This window comes from Sardina pilchardus, chromosome 3, assembly GCF_963854185.1.
Source record: "Sardina pilchardus chromosome 3, fSarPil1.1, whole genome shotgun sequence".
NCBI lineage: Eukaryota > Metazoa > Chordata > Actinopteri > Clupeiformes > Clupeidae > Sardina > Sardina pilchardus.
In genome coordinates this window covers 16,707,172-16,725,459 of record NC_084996.1, presented here as the reverse complement: position 1 = coordinate 16,725,459, position 18,288 = coordinate 16,707,172, and the positions used below count along the sequence as shown (strand labels likewise).

Here is an 18,288-nt window from a genome sequence, read left to right as displayed (position 1 = left end):
GAGTGCTGTTTTATTAATCACTTTGGTTCAGTAACCCTGACAGATGCATGGCCTTTAAGTGTCCCGGGACTCAACTGAATGACATGGACAGAAGGAACTTGGCTTGTGTGCCACTGTAACAGAACGGCTGGGCCAACTGTTTATATTTAACTTGAACTTAATAGCAGATCAGTTGGTATTTAATGTTTCATGGTATAAATGTTACTGTACATCACCCTACATGCAGAGCAAGATGCTACACATAAAATGCATTAAGTGATGTAAGTACAAAACTTAACTGACCTCTTCAGAAGCGCAATTGTAAATTAATTTAGACAATATACAGTACAGTCGATTTCTTAACATTTGACATAAGTCACTTGATTTAACACGACTGCTACTCCAACTGCAAAATGACACACATAGAACAAAAATCAATAATGTTGTGGGGATTGTAAATATTTGAAGAGTGAAGTCATAAGAACATGTAGTCTTTTGCATATTCAGTACTTCCTGTGGACTTCAATATTACTATTATTTCTCCAACAGTAACATAGTTAGTTATTAATTGTCATGCAACAATTCTGCTCAAAGCTTCTGCTTGTGTTTTATGAATGAAATATCATTTGAGGTTCAAGGTTCAGTGAGCTTTCTATCTACAGTAGAACTCCATGTTTATCTTGCAAACAAAGCACAGTTCACCTGCCATGGAATGCACTTTACACACACATTAGTCAAAGGTGGAGGCTCAACTTGGCTCATCATGATTAGGTCAGGTTACTGCTGATTTGATTCCTGCACAAATAATTCCGCATTCTCTCGCTTTAGTTTTCCCCAATAGAACAGAAATCTCGGCAGACATTTACAGACATTTGCTTTTGTGTTTCAACCGTATATATAACTGACACAAACTTTCGAAATGAAAGACATTTTATTAAGTAAAATATTGAACATCAATTGAAAATATTTGTATAACATTTGTATAGAATAATATAACATGTTGAAAATATGGCAGGAATGATTATATACATGCGGTGGTTGATACATGTAATGAAAAATACTGCATGAATGTCTTGACAAACATAAATATACAGTGTGTGCACTACTGATGAATCAGCTTAGGATAAATATATTATTACACTTTCGGTAATCAGGTACCAAAAATCATTTGGACATGATGTCAACAAAAGGCCACAGTGCATTTAACTGCTGTAGTGCAAGACAAATACTTGTTAGCATGATAGTTCACATCATAACAGTTCCTCTTCAAACAAGCCGGAAATGCTATTGCCATAAATAAATTCAGACGCACTCTTAAAAACAATTGAAAAGAGTGCCATCTTCAGTGGCTTATTCATACGAAGCAGTAATGGACACCCTACTGTGCAGCTACATTACTGGCAAGGTTACAAAGAAAAAAAGGCAACTGCTTCGATCATGTCAGAGAGATATGAGAGATGACCTTACTCATCACAAACGCCCTCATTCACTCCTTTTCCCTCCCTCTGTCCTTGCAGTGCTTGGCGTGACTTTGTTTTTGTGCGCTTTGAAGTCCAGCGGCTTGTGGTCAGGACCCGAGGAGTCGGGAGTCGTCCCGCGTGGGGGGTTGGGTCGTCGCTCACCACTTCATGGTGAGGCCGTTGGTGGCCTTCTCCACGGCGTGGTACTGGGTCTGGAGCAGCTGGCGCGCCCGCTCCTCGCCCACGCTCTGCAGCCAGGTGTGGTAGAGCTGGCGGACGCGGGCGTCCCCGTCGGGCGCGGCGCTGCGCTCCGCCTGGTACAGCGTCTCCACCCGCTGCAGCAGGTCCTTATTGGACAGCTCCCCCTGGGGCTTCAGCTGCCCTCCGCCGTTCAGACAGCCTGGACAGGAGAGGAGGTGGACAGTGTGTCATGCACACTGATCTATAAAGAATAACTGGATAGTGCATCTACAGTACATGTACGTCATAAACCACACCGCGGCGGCCATATTGGGACCACTCGGGACAGTTCCATTGGCTTCATTGTTGATGGGGCGGCAACAATGGGATAGTCTATCCAGTTATACTTTATAGATCAGTGGTCATGCTGCACTTTAATGCCAGGCACAACTTACTCAGAGCTACAAGCAGCACTTTAATGCCCCCCCTGATTTTGAGCCCTCCAGTGCAATGTCTTAAAATGTCCCCAGTGCAGACATAGATGCAATGACTCTTGCATCGGGTGGATAATTTTACCTGCAGAGAACAGGAGTTCAGAAGGAGTTCAATGCTCACCTGATGGACATGCCATGACCTCCACGAAATGATAGGGCGACTTTCCCCTCTTCAGTTTCTGCACAAGGTTTTGAATGTTCCGGAAGCCATAGGTGGCGGCAAAGCGCAGTAGCACAACGCCATCTTTCTCAAGGGTAATTTCTTGGAAGTCTTTGTTTCTGTGGGCAATCACAGTAAATAATATTTCAACAAAACTACACAACTATGATATTATAAGCTAAAGACAACCTGTGCCATAGAAATGTAAAAATATACAAAGAAGGGGGTTCCACATTAGTAAAAAAAAAAAAAAAAACTAATTTGGGAAATAAACATACAACATAAAACAGGTGTAGGACAGGCGTACACTCATTTCCACACAAAACATGGCATTTATCAAGCAGTTCCTCCACTCAAATCATGTCAAGTCTTACATTGTGTATGCAAGTTGAGTTGGCAAAACAGTCTTACGGTGCAGCATAGTAAATCGGCGGAGGATTGGAAAGTTGAACAGTAGAATATAGTCTTGAACCTAAGACCTTCCCTGCACATTTGTTGCCTTTTTTCCATTATGTAGCCTGTTATGTTGACATATTTGATGGCTTAGGATAGCCATCATACGGACAGAATTACTTTTGTCAATGAAAACGAGTGTTTAAGAAAAGCATTATAGCCACAAAAAAAATGTTTCAAGGACAAATTGTTTGTGTTGTATGGTTTGGTCATGAATGCATTTGGTGGTACGTGGCATTTGTTCCCTCTGCAAAATAAAGCTTGATGCACTTAAATTGGCATACTTTCCCAATGTCACTTTTCGTTGCTTAATCACCTTTCATATTTCTGACTACTAAAACAAACTGGTTCAGCTGAACTTGCAACGTCACTGTGGCTTTTCTCACTTTCACGTTTTGATGTAAATACTAGGGGTGAGGCCTGATTAAATAGGGGCGAAATATTTAATGCTTATTGTTTTCAGCCACCACATTTACCAATACATTGTTAAGCTGGAATTTATTGGAGTGATACAAACGTTTCATGAATCACACGTGAGCCCTTTTATAAGATAATCTGCACAGGTTTCTACACTTGATTGATAAATGAGGGCCAGTGAGTGCTTATTTGAACTTACTGTGTAACTACAACCTCACACACAAGCTGACCTGTGAATAGTACAGAACCCTTAGATCATCATACCATTGCCAAGAGCCTCTAAATACAAGCTGTAAAACCTGACACACTACATGCCACAAAAGTAGAGTTAGGCAGTGAAATATTTTGCAATTATCTGCGGCTATTATAAAGATTAGGTAAATGTCAGCTACTCTTCACTCCTTGAGAAAACACTTAAGGAGTCCACTCCTAAACCATACCCTTTTCTAATCCATCAAACACCTTTTTCACTTTAGACTCCGACTTCAAAATGCGAACACAAACAGACTTTCACTTGTGTTCTTTAACTTCTAACATATCTTTCTATTGTGCAAAAGAAACATTACTCAATGACAGACCTGTTGTTGATCACTTACTGTACACAACCTGCAACATTCTGTTTAGGTTCTGCTTGTTCTGATTATTACTGATAACTACGGTTTTGATTTATCCACATTTACGTGTGCTCTGGACTTTGTGAAAGTGTAAAATCTGCTGGGCTCACTTGAGGGTTTTATAGGTGAGCTCCTTCACTTCCTCCCCAAACAGCTCTTTGGCAGCGTGGGTGTAGATATGGTGCAGGTATCCCCCTGAGCCACTGCCAGCATGGGCCAAAAACTCCTCTCCACACACATGGCTGAACCTAGTAACAACACACACAAACACACACACACACACACACAGACACACAGACACAGACACACAGACACAGACACAGACACACAGACACACACAGAGACACACAGAGACGCACGCACGCACGCACGCACGCACGCACGCACGCACGCACGCACGCACGCACGCACGCACGCACGCACGCACGCACGCACGCACGCACGCACGCACGCACGCACGCACGCACGCACGCACGCACGCACGCACGCACGCACGCACGCACGCACGCACGCACGCACGCACGCACGCACGCACGCACGCACGCACGCACGCACGCACGCACGCACGCACGCACGCACGCACGCACGCACGCACGCACGCACGCACGCACGCACGCACGCACGCACGCACGCACGCACGCACGCACGCACGCACACACACACACACACACACACACACACACACACACACACACACACACACACACACACACACACACACACACACACACACACACACACACACACACACACACACACACACACACACACACACACACACACACACACACGTTGGGTTTATTGGAAATACCAGTTAAGTGACCTATATATAGAATTCCGTATAATTAATTTACATACATAGGGTCTAAGGGTGCAGCTTCAACATCATTCAAAGAGACACCCTCCTCCTCCAACATCTTCAGAACTTCACCTGAAAGTGCCAAGATAGTACAAAAACCCACAACGAAAAAATGTGAGGGATATATTTTCATGACAACAATAAAGGCCCTGTCCCATTCCCCCCCACTTAAATCTTCAACTTAGTTTGACTGCCCTCGACAGTAAAGTCCCCTGGACGAAGGAGGTGGGGTAAATATACAGTATTTCCCTAAGAAATGGAACATCACTATATGCAAATTCGTGCAGTGAATGTAGAGAATGTGCTCCTCTACATCACACGCAGCGTCGATGCCTTTACCGGTGAAGCTACTGCTGCTGTTTTCATTCATGAAAATGCCAGTCACATTAGTTGTATTGCCTGTTGCATGGGCTGTGTTGGTTTATCTACGTCTGATTGAACTGTGGATAAGCCTGTGATATTCGTGTTCTTGTGAACACTGGAACGAACAGCCTGAATATTGACAGAACTACCCAGATCAGATGTATCTTTGATGGGCAGACTCTCTCGAAGCACTCGGGAGATATCATGACCATCTCCAGATAGCTTCATAATATATTATTTTCTAACATTAGTGTTTCGAAACTCGACAAACAGAAACAAGTGTGTTCAAACTAACATATTCCAACATATTTCGAAATTTTAACATGCTTATTTGCGAAAATTTACTTAATTTTACTTCATAAAAATGAAGAGTTAAGTTTCGCTTTTGCTTTCTAGCCATGTCTGCCCTCTCGTTCTTTTCATTTCCCACTTGGTTTTGAGCCTGCATCGGAGCCCACTAGACTTTTAGGGAGGATTTTAAGGGGAAAATAGTACTTTCACATTCTCCCTAAAGTATTGGGACACACCCTAACCCTAGACGGGCACACGCAAAATCTAGTTTTAGGGCAAGATTCTAGGGGAAGATGAGAATTTGGGACAGGGCCAAAGTCTCTAGACATGGTTGTGCTACCAAGCCAACATCACACCTGAAGTGATGACGCAGTCCACCTCTCTGGTTTCAGATTCATCCAAGTAGAAATCTGGTCTGGAGGCCTCAAGTTTTTTGTCGTAACAGGGCATCACAGTAACATGGTAGATCTTCTGAGGAGACAAGCCCTGCACAGAGAGTTACGCACCAGCGAATGCATTAAGACTTGTACACTCATATAGAGACTCAGAAGTGACAAAAGACAAACAAACACCAGGTCACACCATCAGCACCACCACTGTTCACATGTCGGGTTTTCATTCAGTGCATCTGTATATGTTTAGTGCATTCATGACTCTTCAGATACTGGTAATGACTTTGCGTGTAACATGTAAATGTCTATACTTTGTGATACAAATAAAAACAAGGGAGGAATTGCGAACAGCCATGGGATCAAGACGCAAGGTTGTCAGTGCAATGTTCACAAACATGTAGCTTGTGATTAAGGAAGTAGAATGTGAATTTATGGCAACTCATTTCCATCTACCTTATAGATCACGTTATGAACCCATCCCTCTAGTGAATTGTGTTTTAAAGTGTCTCCAGTCGGGAATTGTTATTTGAATGGTCAAAATAATTGGATGGAAACCAGTTACTACTGGGCTTGCAAGGGAAGCAGGTTTCACAGGAGAGAGTGATGGTAAATAAATGATCAATTTGAGGACTGTGTTAAACCTGTTTTGTGGTCTATGGTTAAACCTGGTACAGTCAAAGCCCACCGTGGGTTAATCTGCTTACTCTTTACTGTGATGGTACCAATGTCTCAAATAGACAACTGCTTAAATATTGTTTGATTTTACTGCATAACTGACTGTGAAGTCAGGGTTAATACCTTTTGCTCAGCAAAGTAATTCTTCACCAGGGAGCCCATCATCTGCTGTGGGGAACGTGTTGTACTAATGTATGGTAGGATGAACTCACCATGAGTCTTTTCAGCATAACAAATCCAACCTATTCACACAAACATACATGCATACAATACAAATAATAGAGATGAAAATGATTGAGACATGACAACCTTGTCCTAAACAACGTGCCTACATTTAGTCAGGGAGCCAAAGTCTCAAAATTGGGTTGAACCTGACATGGTCTGTCATACTTTTTATTTATGTTTTTCCTGTTAACTTAAACCCTAAGAACCAATAATCGGAGGGTCTGCTCTGCCGGAAATATTGCGAATTTTAGTATATGCACCCTGTATTTTTTTATGACAGCCTTACAATAAAAACTAGAAAAGCAAGTTATCTAAAAAGAAGTATTTCCTGTACATGACTGACTCATCGGGCACACATTGTCAAAAAAACTAGTCTGTCAGGTTCCAGGCTGACCAATGGTCTATAGGAGTGGACGGGGAGTGCCTTACCTGGGCAGGCGGATGCTAGCATGGGCAATGCTTTCTTGTCCTCCTCCTTCCGCCGGAAACGCTGGAGAAACTCCCTCTGGCTCTCCAGCAGGCTGAAATTGCGGCTGAAGCTGGTGTCAAACACATAGTGAACACCTGAAATCAGTAGGCAGATGGATTTTCTTAGAAATGGAGGATATTTTATGCAGCAAATGATCAAACTGATTCTTGCCAATTTGAAATGCAAATTGAGTATAGATGTAGATTTTCAAGTAAAAAAATTATTACTTCCCATTTTCTCATCTTTTCTATTCATTGCTATTATGTGCTGGATGAAAATAACAAATTCCAGGTGATAAATGGTAAATAGTAGTGCATTTACAAAAGGCCGGAGGAGTCTTCAAATCACTCTCAACTCACCACGGCTTTTAAAGAAGGACGTAAGCCTCCTGCCGGCATCGCTGCTGCTCAGGCCAAAGCGGGCAGCCAATGAGGCTCTGGACTGAGGTGAGACAGACACCACCACCACCTGTTGCTCAGCGCCACTCCGTTGCTACACAATAACGTGCACACACATCATAGCAAACAGTCCGGTGATTAAAAATGCAGATGATCAAGTCAGTAAAACATAATGTATGATCCTTTATCCATTATATCACTCAAGAGACACATCTCACACAGGGGCATTTGGCATAGGGCAATGTTGTTGGGTCAGTGTTACAAAGTAGACCACAGAATTGTTCTTCAGTTCATTCATTCATGCTATGCTATGCAATGCAATGTCATGCAATGCACACCTTGTTCTGGCGAAGTACTCTGAACAGCTCCTCATGGCTCTGCTGAGTGATAAGGACACTCTCCGCAGAGGTGATGCAACCACTGCATGCCAAGCAGTCGTTCAGGGTGATCTTAGCCTTCTCCAGCTTCTGCATTCGGCCATCCTGGAAGTAGGGACAAACTACTCAGCGCAAAGGCTTTTACAGTTCCTCTTGTTTCTGGGTCACTACGTGTAGTTTTTGTATAGATGCCGAACACATGCACACTCAATAAAACAACCTTACAGCTTACCTGATTAACTTGGAAATAACTCCCGTCATCTTCTATTTGAATTTTCGCCAATGAGCGACCCTGTTTCTTCTCTACTTTGATTGGCTTCACACATTCCTGGACAACAAAATAATTTGTTCAAAATAAAACTGACATTCACGCAGTCAGTGTGAAACTTAGAAGATGATACCATGGTAGGCTATCTATAACATTAGCTAACATTGCTCATCAAACTCTTTGCCAAAACTGTTATATCATGTTATATGTTGACAACTTCAGATTCTCTTCAGTTTTCTATCCACTTTGACATTCATCACGTCATCTTGCTTACATGAGTCATGATGACATGACTGTTGTTGTGAGGGTTGTGCTGGCTAACGTTAGCTTGTCAGTTAGCATGATATACATGATAATTAACGACGAACATTACACGGCTTATATTTACAAGCATCACCGTATGAAATCGGATTAACAGCATAATAACATTTCGTCTTTCAGTGTACCTGTGACGGAGTGATGAAATCATCTAGATCCGTTAACTGTAAAACACCACTGAAATGTGAAGCCATGTTGGATCAATGTGCCGTAAAGCCACACTTTCTATGAACAGTCAAAAACTGTCGCCGCATGTCGCTAAACAGTGCATTTAAAGGCACAGTCAGCAATTGTTAAAACTAGCAGACGCGTTTGTCCTAAACAACGTGCATACATTATAATGTACATTAGGCATTCCTACATCTGTACATCCTACATTCCTACATCTGTTTTATGTAGCTGTAAGGTCTATGGGAATTGTTAAGGTTTTTCCACTTGACCATTAGACTATAGCCTACTAATACTATGTTCTGTTAGGCTTGCAGGTGGCTATAGTCTGGGCTCCTATATGAAGTAGATCTGGCAACTATAATAATATTTTCTGTTAGGCTTGTGGGCTATTGATTCTGTAGCCCATGGGCTCCTATGAAGTAGATCTGGCACAAAAAAGGGGTTTGACAGATTAGACCACTATTAGGCTTCAGCGATATCTGAAATACAGAAATTCATTCATTGGACTAGAAAAAAATCCAAATTTGATAGCCTGGGCTACATGACGTCCTGTCTGAATAACTGTATTTAAGTACATTTCATTTGAGTTGATTTGGCCTACATTTGATATGAGTATTCACCTGGAGGTGTTTTCTCTCTTTAACATTTGCATATGCTTGAAATTGACCAAGGGATAGCAGCACCCTAAATTCTAAAGCGCTACCCTATACGATTCAGCAAAACAAACAGAAAAGGTCTGATCTGAGGTCTGAGGTGGGTACATCAAGCACTTTTTTTGTTACAAACTACAAATACTGGCTCACAAATGTAGGCTAATGTAGCCTGCATGCATGTTGCCTATACGACTGGCAACAGGGACAAACAGAATAGCCTAAGCTTGAAAGTGTCCTGATATAGCCCACATAATAATTAGCCTGGTGGAGCCTTTCGCCTCGAGGAGGTTGCGGCCGTCTTCTCCATTATTTCTGCAGACCTTGGCGGGTGGTAGCCTCCTTGCATACATCCTGTAATATCCTTTAAGTGTTTTTAACTGTCTTTATTGAGAATGAACATCAGCAAGGTTTATGGGGGCTTTTGCTTGCAATATAATGTGAAACTAAAATCCAAGCTGTAGAAAATTGTATTTAAAGACAATCACAGACAAATGCACCAATAACAAACAATAACAGGTAGACGAAATATGTTGCAGAACAAAGCCTTGAACATTCTGGTATAGAGCAGCTGGGCGCGCCTGTTCAACCTGTCCCCCAGTGCGCTCAGAACGGCATTCGAAATGGAAATGTGAATTTGTCGTTTGACATGACGTCTGACTCACTGGTTGGTAGGGAGGTTTTTGGTATTATTCCCGCGCCTACACCTGTTGGTGCTGGTGAGAACTAGGAAGTTTTCACTTGGAGTAACCTGCACTACAGTTAGTCTAAGTAGCCTAAGTGGACGGAATAATTGATGAGTGAAGAGGTGCCAACCTAATTTTAGGGGAGGATATACTAAATTATCGTATCGTATTCCAACGTCGACCCTACATTCGCAATACAGGCATTGAACGACCAGTGAGTGACCTGTCAACTTCTCGACAATTGGCAGTGTCGCTTTGTGGTCTTCGCAGGTTAAGGTCTTTTCCCACCAGTATCATTTGCTATGCATAATTCTTAATAAACATTTAGTTACATGAATAATGTTAATAAATATTAGGCCTATCTTCTGAATGCATTAACCTCAAGGGATTTTTCTTCTCCTTCACTCATTGGATACAAATACAGAATTGTGTGTCAACACAAAACATACAAATTCTAAACACAATTTAGACACTCTTGATTTGTTTTATTTTAGGCTGGTTTAACTATGCTGAAAGAGAAGGCACTGAGGTTGTTTGTTTTTTGTTTCTGTCTTTGGATTGCAGTGAGGTTTTTTCTTCATGAGAGGTAAATCAATGATTTTTCTTCTAAGGCATCTAAGTCAATAATCATAACATTATTATTATTATTAATATTAATTATATTGAAAGTGTCTTTCTTCTCAACAGAAGTTATGTTTACAATTAATTACAGATAGTTAATTAACAATGAATTATAGAATGAATATGACATGTGTCCTAAAACTGTTGAATGTATTGTCATGAACTGCTTGCTTTTGCCACTTTTGTCATTAAGACATCTAATTTCGCAGCTCGTTTATGTTTCCAGTGACGGAACAAAGAATGTTGAGAGGGCTTTACCTCAGCAGAACTCGCAGGATGAGAAAAGCGGTGTGAATGGACAGAAATCAGGGGCCTTTGATTGGGCTCCTCATGGAGAAAAGGACTCGGCAAATCTCAAGGCAAAGCTCAAGGCTGAGGTAGAGGAGATGCCAAAGCAATCGAGATCACACACACAGCTGCCAAGTGAGTTAAAAAGATCCACTGATGATCCACAAAGACCCATCAAGGATCTACAGCGCATCGTACACTTAGATCTGAAAGGTGCTGCGCCAAAAGTGGAATATCTCGAACAGGTGACTGCATGGGAGTAATCTCATCTTTGTGTGAGAGGAACGACAACAATGTACTACCAGCTGAACATGTACAGTATAGCCTCTCATTACTTTTTGTCATGGTGTGCCTCCTAGATCTTCCCTCTCTTCTCATCTCTTGGAGCAAGTGCAGTTCTGATGGAGTATGAAGACATGTTTCCATATGATGGAAACCTTACTCTTCTAAGATCCTCATTTGCATACAGGTCAGATGCCATGTAGTCAAGAGGTGAATTTTCTTTAGATCGATACTGTGTAGACACAAGTTACTATTGGTGGTGTTTAAGTATTTATGGAGTAAAATTGTAATTGTTGCTTTGTGCCAGAAAAAAGAAGATCACAGGCACATTCTCTTTTTGTCAGTTGATTAGCTAATGCTATTGACCAATAAAGCAAGTTGCTGAATATTGAAAATGAGGGATGCCCTCAATGAATTTTTGAGAACTAAAATATGTTGCTTTTCCATTTTATAGTGTGAAAGACATCATGGAAATAAAACGGCTAGCGACAATCAGTAACCTCGAGATTATTCCACTGGTGCAAACATTTGGACACCTTGAGGTACACCACTCCTAATGATTTTGACCATTCAAAGACCTTGGGCAGTGGCATATTTTACACTGCGTTCAAATATATAATTTGTATTTAAATGCCTTTTCATAAGAACACAGACAGCTGAGAAAAACTGTTTTTACTCCTTTTATTCCTTTTTACAGTTTGTTTTGAAACATGACAAATATTTCGACTTAAGGGAGGTGGCAGAGTTCCCCAACAGCCTGAATCCGCGTATTCCCGGCTCCCTGGCACTGCTGAAGGACATGCTGGCACAGGTCATGAAGCTGCATCCAGAAGCAAAGCACTTCCACATCGGATGTGATGAGGTCAGCTGGGACAGGGCTCAGCAACAGGCTGAAAGGTTGATCTCATGGAGTTTACAGAGTACATCAGCTTTAGATGCACCACCAAAGGAGATTGACTGTATGTTATGTTATATGTCTCAACTAAATCAGTGAATGGATGTGAAATCTGGCAATGACAATCTGACATGACTACACTGACCTCCTGTGGTGTTCAGTGGAACACAAGTCATTATTGGGGGCCAAGCAAGCAAAGCCGCATAGTTTCAGTTTCATGTAAGCAACTCAAGCACTCTAGCGCCACCAACAGGTCAAGTTGGATGTACATTCAGGCATGTAACATTCTCAACCTGTTTTACCAAAAAATAGGTATCGTTGGACCAAGTCAGTTTCCGCCATGATGAATTTTCGGCCAATCTGGATTTTATCAAAAAACCCAAAAAGTTTTCATAGATCTCAAATATGAGTCGATCTTGATGGCACAGACCATCTTCAGACAATGTCATACCAGTGCATTACCAGAGCCATTGACAAAAAGTGTACCATGTTCATGTATCAAAATGAAACTTGGTACAAGGACTCCCCAGTAGAAGGATTCTCAAGAAATGTGGTGACCTTTGACCCATAGGGGTGCTTCAACTATCAAAAATGTGTTTTCGTGTTTTGGACTTGTGTTAATACACGTAACGCACTTTTGACCTGTATGCCTGATGTCGAAAAAATGTGCTGTTGGAATCCTTGGATCAAGCCGAGTTCAATCAAGTTCAAGTGAACCGCACCTGAGCAAGCACACTTTGCGGTTCCTTGGAAATACTCTCTAGTTTACTATTATTATCTTTTCACACCATCTTACATTTGTTCGTAGATATATGGGCCTCTTTAGAGAGAAGAGACAGCTCCAGTCCTAGCTTTAGTCTTAGTGGTTTGTTTAACACTGTTTGATGAGGTTGTCTCTTGCATGTACTGTATTCATCCAAACCTGTGTTTTCCTACTCTTGCTCTGCAGGTGTATGGCCTGGGAAAGGTCCAGGGTTCCAACACGATAAGTCAAGAGAAACTTGGGCAGCTCTACCTCAGTCATGTTACTGCGGTGGGAATGTTTATGACTAAGACCTGGCCCAGTGTGAAACTACTTATTTGGGACGACATGCTGAGGAAGATCAGCGTTAATGCATTGAAAGGTACAGAATTAATTATTTCAGTCGCTACCCTCTACTACACAATATCCAAGTCAAGCATTAACCTGCTCTGCTCCCATAGTGTTTCACTTCAAACCTCTATGCCTTTTTCCACCCACAGAGAACCGGTTCTGTTTCCTTTTAGTGGACCAATATTTGAACTATCCAGAATATTTCGACCAAACAAAAAATGGTTCGGGACGTGGCCTCTTGGTTTGGATCTTAAACCAGAAAATAGTTGTTTTTTACTGTGAACCTGAGTAGGCGTGTCATTCCGCTGTTCATAAGTTTTCCTTATCAACTGCTTCCATGAGTAAAAAAAAACTAGTCAACTACAGCAGTCGTTAACTAGTATTTTGCACAGCTAACTTCTGCTGTTTCTATGGAACAACTGTTCATATCATTCTTCCGTTCAAACATCTCATTAACTTTTGTTTGGCAAAAGCAGCACCCATTGTTGATAATGGCCCCATGATTCGGTTCAAACCTGGTGGAAATGTGGACTGGTAAGCACCAATTGGTTCAAAGTATTCTGAACGGAAGTGGTTCAAGAACACATTCTCTGTCGGTCGAAAAACGCCCTTAGAGTTTTCTTTAACTTGATTCAGACTTCATAGGGGGGGCAGGGAGGGGCAGGATAAGTGCAAAAAGCATTAAAGTGTGCAGGGGAGGGCAGTGGCATACTGATTCAGAGGGTGGTGGGCAGTGTGTATGTCTGTGGCTTAATAAGATGCTGGTAAGGGGCAGTGTGTGTGTGTGTGTGTGTGTGTGTGTGTGTGTTTTTTTTTGGGGGGGGGGGCAGTGTGCTGTGTATGTGGGGAAGTGTATTACAGTATAATGATACAGTGGGTTGGTGGGCTGTATGTTGTCTGTAAGGGGTGTGGCTTTCAGTGCAGTAAAGTGGGGGAGTTAGGTTAAAGGTGACATAGAATGGAAATCATTTTTTTCTTGTTTTTTTATGAATTATGAGAGGCTGTGCATAAACAAAGAGCTATCATGAACATGAGGCATGGTTGTGCCCTCCTTCATATGGAAATCTTGAACTTAGAAATAAACAAAAAATGGGCGATTCAGCAAAACTGCTTGCTTGTGATGTCAGACCTCGTAAAGCCATTGAAGTTCAATTGGGGTTGCCAAAGAGGGCGCCATTTAGTCAAACAGACCATTTCAATATCCAGCCTAAATATATGGTTTTAATTAGTCTTGTAAAATTGCAATTGAGTTTAATTTTTTAAATCAAAGTTGAATATATACTGTTTTAACATCAGAGAACACAGTGCAATACTCAATTCATCCATTCTATGTCCTCTTTAAGGTGGGGTAGAAGGGCAGTGTGTGTGTGTGTGTGTGTGTGTGTGTGTGTGTGTGTGTGTGTGTGTGCGTGTGTGCGTGTGTGCGTGTGTGCGTGTGTGCGTGCGTGCGTACGTGCGTGCGTGCGTGCGTGCGTGCGTGTGTGTGTGAAAGTTAAGAAGTCTGAGACTTCTTAATAATTTAATAAAGACTACTGAATAACTGGAAAATTGTATTCATCAGAATCAGGGTTGCCAAAACTAGCAGCCCCGGTGGTTTGGACATATTTACCAAAGCTGGACTTCAAAGCCATAAGTATGTGTCTTCTTATATCTTTAGATAAAAGTGATAACAATAAAAATACCACAAAGGAATAAACTTAAATCATTGTAAAACTAATATAACAATGCCTGGACTTTGTTTAAAGGTGGCTGGTTATCTAAATACCAGGAGACTGGGTTCAAGCATGTGTGGTTTGCAAGTGCATTTAAAGGTGCATCAGGAACTGACCAGATGTGGACACCATTTGGAATCCACCTACAAAACCACTTGTCTTGGCTGGACATTGTAGGGCACATGAGCAGCTATCCTGACTTAACACTTGAGGGATTAATACTAACCGGCTGGCAAAGGTGAGAAAACAATTTAATGGCATTAACTAAACAAGTTCTGCCCAACAACCTCACATTTTGCAACTGAATAGCCTCTGACTGTGTGAGTTTTAATATTCAATATTTGTTACAGTAATCTAATTTGAGACTGAAACACCATTTGGCTCTTACTAGTGTCCTTGAGTTTATACTGGAACTGAGTCCTTAAATGCTTTGCAGGTATGAACACTTCAGTGCCCTGTGTGAGCTGCTCCCAGTAGGGATCCCTTCCCTAGCTGTGTGTCTCCAGACTCTTAAGCATGGTAGGTGTCATGGTGACAAAGACAGGGAGGATAACAGACTTTCAAAAAGGCTGACAAAACAATTCTTTGCATGTTTGTGTGTGTGTGTGTGTGTGTGTGTGTGTGTGTGTGTGTGTTCAGGTTCGTTTAATGATAAGGCAAAAGCAGAGGTTCACCATATCTTGGGCTGTGAAGTACAATTGGATAAAGAATTATGGTATGCACAGACAGTATATAACACATCGACACATATCTATTGTTAAACAATATATTTGGCAAGTTCTACTCTAATCACGCTTGATACTCTACAGTTATGGCAGTGGTGCCTTTGCTGGAGCTGAGCTTTATCACCTGGTGCGCCATATCCACATACATTTCAAATCATCAGTGGACAACGTCTTGCAGGATGGGTAACTCTATTCTTCATGTACTTCATGAGGATAACATTATGTGTGATATACATCCGTAAAAGGACACAGTGTGTACTTGTGCATTAATGTGTAACCCACATTTTATCAGCCTCTCAATTATGTTTTCTTTCTGTGGTACAGATACCTGAGAGGGACTTTTACTCGGTATCATCGCAAGTACAGCTTTGGAAATCCACGAAATCTAGGCTTATTCCAACCTAAGCTGATAAGGTTAGTAATGACAATATGCATGTGCACAAAGTAAAACATGTTAGAAATTGATTACACATCTTCTTGCTTAGGGGCTTTTAGCATAAAGTATTTGCTGAATGGTCCGAGACACGGTTCCACTGTTTTTGTTTTTTTTATAGGACACTGAAGGAATGGGAGGATGTGATGAAGAACCTCCACTCTAAAATGGAAGCCATCTTCTTTCCAGACACGATTGAGGAGTGGATGGAGGAGAATGTCAACCAGCATATGGACTTGCTCCGGAACATGGTGCAGGACGTACAGAGCATCAGCCAGCGCAAAGGACGTCCAAAATCCCAAAAGGCTTGATGAGGATGTGACCTAAAGTATATATGCGTCAAATGCAGGGATTTTGGGCCCCAGCCGTGGCGCGACTGGCTGGGGCACCTGCACCGCACCCCGGCGACCCGGGTTCGATTCCCGCCCCGTGGTCCTTTCCGGATCCCACCCCTACTCTCTCTCCTGCTTGTTTCCTGTCATACTCTCTACTGTCCTGTCCAATTAAAGGCATAAAAAGCCCAAAACAATTATCTTAAAAAAAAAAAAAAAAAAAATGCAGGGATTTTGAACTACATGGCATTGTTCAAATTAAACTCATTCATAACTACAAAAGCTATCACTGGGCAGAAGATGGTCTTTTGGAAAGACAGAAAGGAATGTCCTTTTTTAATGGACTTGTTGCAGATTTGTTTTTGAGGAATTGGGTTGTTTTAAACAAAAACATGACATAAAGGATCTGAGGTGTTTGTGAATGGTATGGTGTGTAATCAGGCTTTAGTTACAGTGGATACGGAAGGTAGTCAGACCCTTGTTTTCCACATTTTGTTATGTTTCAGACTCATCTTAAAATGGATTCAATTTTTTTTTCTCATTAATCTACAAAAAAAAATAAAAGACTGAAATATTCCATTTACTTAAGTATTCAGAGATCCTTTGTTAAGACACTTGTATTTGAGCTCTGGAGCATCCGTCTTCTATCAGTGTCAGCAACTTTTTTATTTGAGAATGATGGAGGCTGCCCTCCCTTGGGAACTTTCAATGCTGCAGAATTATTTTTTTGTATCCTTCCCTCAGATCCGTGTCTTCACACGACCCTGTCTCGTATGTCTATGACAATTATATTTCAACCTTGTGGCTTGGTTTTCACTCTGCTATACACCATCAACTGTGAGATCTTATCAAAGATCCTTCATTACTGACAAGATAGAGCAACATAATGCATCTCTATGGAAGCAAAATTCGAACAGTTCCTGTCTGCTTAAAGAGGCGTATCGCAAAGTCGTCATAGTGGGATATCGATCTCTGTCAGATTGGCAAGCAGTTCAGTTCGAATGTTTCTGGGTCTGCTTAAAGGGGGATTTCGCCCCCCTCCCCTTTGCGAAAACAGAACGCAGAAATGTTCGAACGTTTGCGCCTCTCACTCCGCTTTAAACCTCTCTGATCTTATATAAAGAGGTGTGTGCCTCACCTAATAATGGCCAGTGAATTAGACAGGTGGACTCTAATCGAGTTCTAGAAGCATGCAGGACCATTGATAGAAGTAGGATGCACCAGAGCTCGATTGCAAGTGTCACAACAAAGGGTCTGAATACTCATGTTAATGGAATATTTCATCATTTTATTTTATTTTTATAAATTCACAAACACCTGCTTTTTTTGTTGAGTGTTGGAGTATTTTGTGTAGATTGATGAGGAAAAGAATGAATCTATTTTAATATTACTCTGAAATATAACAAAATGTGAAATACCTGAAAGGATCTTAATACTTTCCGTACCCACTGTAGCCTATATATAAAAAAACAAAGCATTTTATACTGTCTTCCTCTGTTATTCATCTGTTGCCACAGTGTGTGGATCTGACTGCCAAAAGAGGCAGGTTATAGGCCAATGTGCAGTTTACCTCATTTGCTTTGAAATCATTTTACCTTGAGTGTACAGTAATATTATGTTCTGTAAAAAGCAAAAACAACATGACAGGAATTGGGTGGGCTATGTGAAAAATGAAAACATTTGGCTCCAGTAGGCCTACACCTACTGACAATATTCTTAAATTCTTCTCCAAAATTAGGCTGGGCCCACATTTTTTTATTTGTTCTGTAGACCTGTTCTGTAGTTTGTTCTGTAACCTCTGAGTTTTGGGGTGCATGTCACACCTGAACTGGGAACTTCCCAGTTTGAAGTGGGGGTTTTGGGAGAGCTCCCAAAAGATTTTTTTATATTCACTGCTGTCACTAATTCTTAACAGTGGGTTATCTCTTATTTTGTATAGCCTAGGCATAGAATATAATTTCGTTTTAAATAAACTATTATTTTTCAATACCATGCATTTGTGGTTGGT

At 41.4% G+C, this 18,288-nt stretch overlaps 2 protein-coding genes across 4 annotated transcripts; one reads left to right on the top strand and one right to left on the bottom strand.

The window, feature by feature from the left end:
- Nucleotides 1-891: 891 nt before the first annotated feature.
- On the bottom strand, nucleotides 892-8,608 carry narfl (nuclear prelamin A recognition factor-like). Its single transcript, XM_062532152.1, has 11 exons — nucleotides 8,521-8,608; nucleotides 8,039-8,134; nucleotides 7,768-7,911; nucleotides 7,391-7,523; nucleotides 6,992-7,126; nucleotides 6,461-6,579; nucleotides 5,627-5,756; nucleotides 4,616-4,688; nucleotides 3,868-4,005; nucleotides 2,235-2,392; nucleotides 892-1,839 (listed from the first exon to the last, which is right to left on the bottom strand). The coding sequence occupies exons 1-11, from the start codon at nucleotides 8,584-8,586 to the stop codon at nucleotides 1,598-1,600; spliced, it is 1,434 nt and encodes a 477-aa protein (XP_062388136.1). The 5' UTR covers nucleotides 8,587-8,608; the 3' UTR covers nucleotides 892-1,597.
- A 677-nt stretch (nucleotides 8,609-9,285) lies between these two features.
- Nucleotides 9,286-18,274, top strand: zgc:113333 (beta-N-acetylhexosaminidase). 3 transcript variants are annotated; one of them, XM_062532150.1, is made up of 14 exons: nucleotides 9,286-9,316; nucleotides 10,394-10,485; nucleotides 10,747-11,053; nucleotides 11,168-11,277; nucleotides 11,545-11,632; nucleotides 11,788-11,952; nucleotides 12,935-13,109; nucleotides 14,640-14,711; nucleotides 14,824-15,028; nucleotides 15,227-15,309; nucleotides 15,430-15,505; nucleotides 15,600-15,698; nucleotides 15,840-15,929; nucleotides 16,070-18,274. In XM_062532150.1, the coding sequence occupies exons 2-14, from the start codon at nucleotides 10,406-10,408 to the stop codon at nucleotides 16,257-16,259; spliced, it is 1,740 nt and encodes a 579-aa protein (XP_062388134.1). In that variant the 5' UTR covers nucleotides 9,286-9,316; nucleotides 10,394-10,405; the 3' UTR covers nucleotides 16,260-18,274. The 3 variants fall into 3 exon arrangements, with proteins under 3 accessions (XP_062388134.1, XP_062388133.1, XP_062388135.1); XM_062532149.1 differs by lacking the exon at nucleotides 9,286-9,316 and adding an exon at nucleotides 9,928-10,169; XM_062532151.1 differs by lacking the exon at nucleotides 9,286-9,316 and having other exon boundaries at nucleotides 10,430-10,485; nucleotides 10,730-11,053.
- The last annotated feature ends 14 nt before the right edge of the window (nucleotides 18,275-18,288 follow it).

What these genes read in the sequence shown, in the direction of transcription:
- narfl (XM_062532152.1), bottom strand. Translation starts at nt 8,586, where the DNA reads ATGGCTTCACATTTCAGTGGTGTTTTACAGTTAACGGATCTAGATGAT. An exon ending in ATTTCATCACTCCGTCACAG is followed by an intron (nt 8,135 to 8,520) that starts GTACACTGAAAG and finishes TTTGTTGTCCAG; the next exon opens with GAATGTGTGAAGCCAATCAA. An exon ending in GGACTGCGTCATCACTTCAG is followed by an intron (nt 4,689 to 5,626) that starts GTGTGATGTTGG and finishes TGGCACTTTCAG; the next exon opens with GTGAAGTTCTGAAGATGTTG.
- zgc:113333 (XM_062532150.1), top strand. Translation starts at nt 10,406, where the DNA reads ATGCTGAAAGAGAAGGCACTGAGGTTGTTTGTTTTTTGTTTCTGTCTT. An exon ending in AGATCCTCATTTGCATACAG is followed by an intron (nt 11,278 to 11,544) that starts GTCAGATGCCAT and finishes TCCATTTTATAG; the next exon opens with TGTGAAAGACATCATGGAAA. An exon ending in TTCCAACCTAAGCTGATAAG is followed by an intron (nt 15,930 to 16,069) that starts GTTAGTAATGAC and finishes TTTTTTTTATAG; the next exon opens with GACACTGAAGGAATGGGAGG.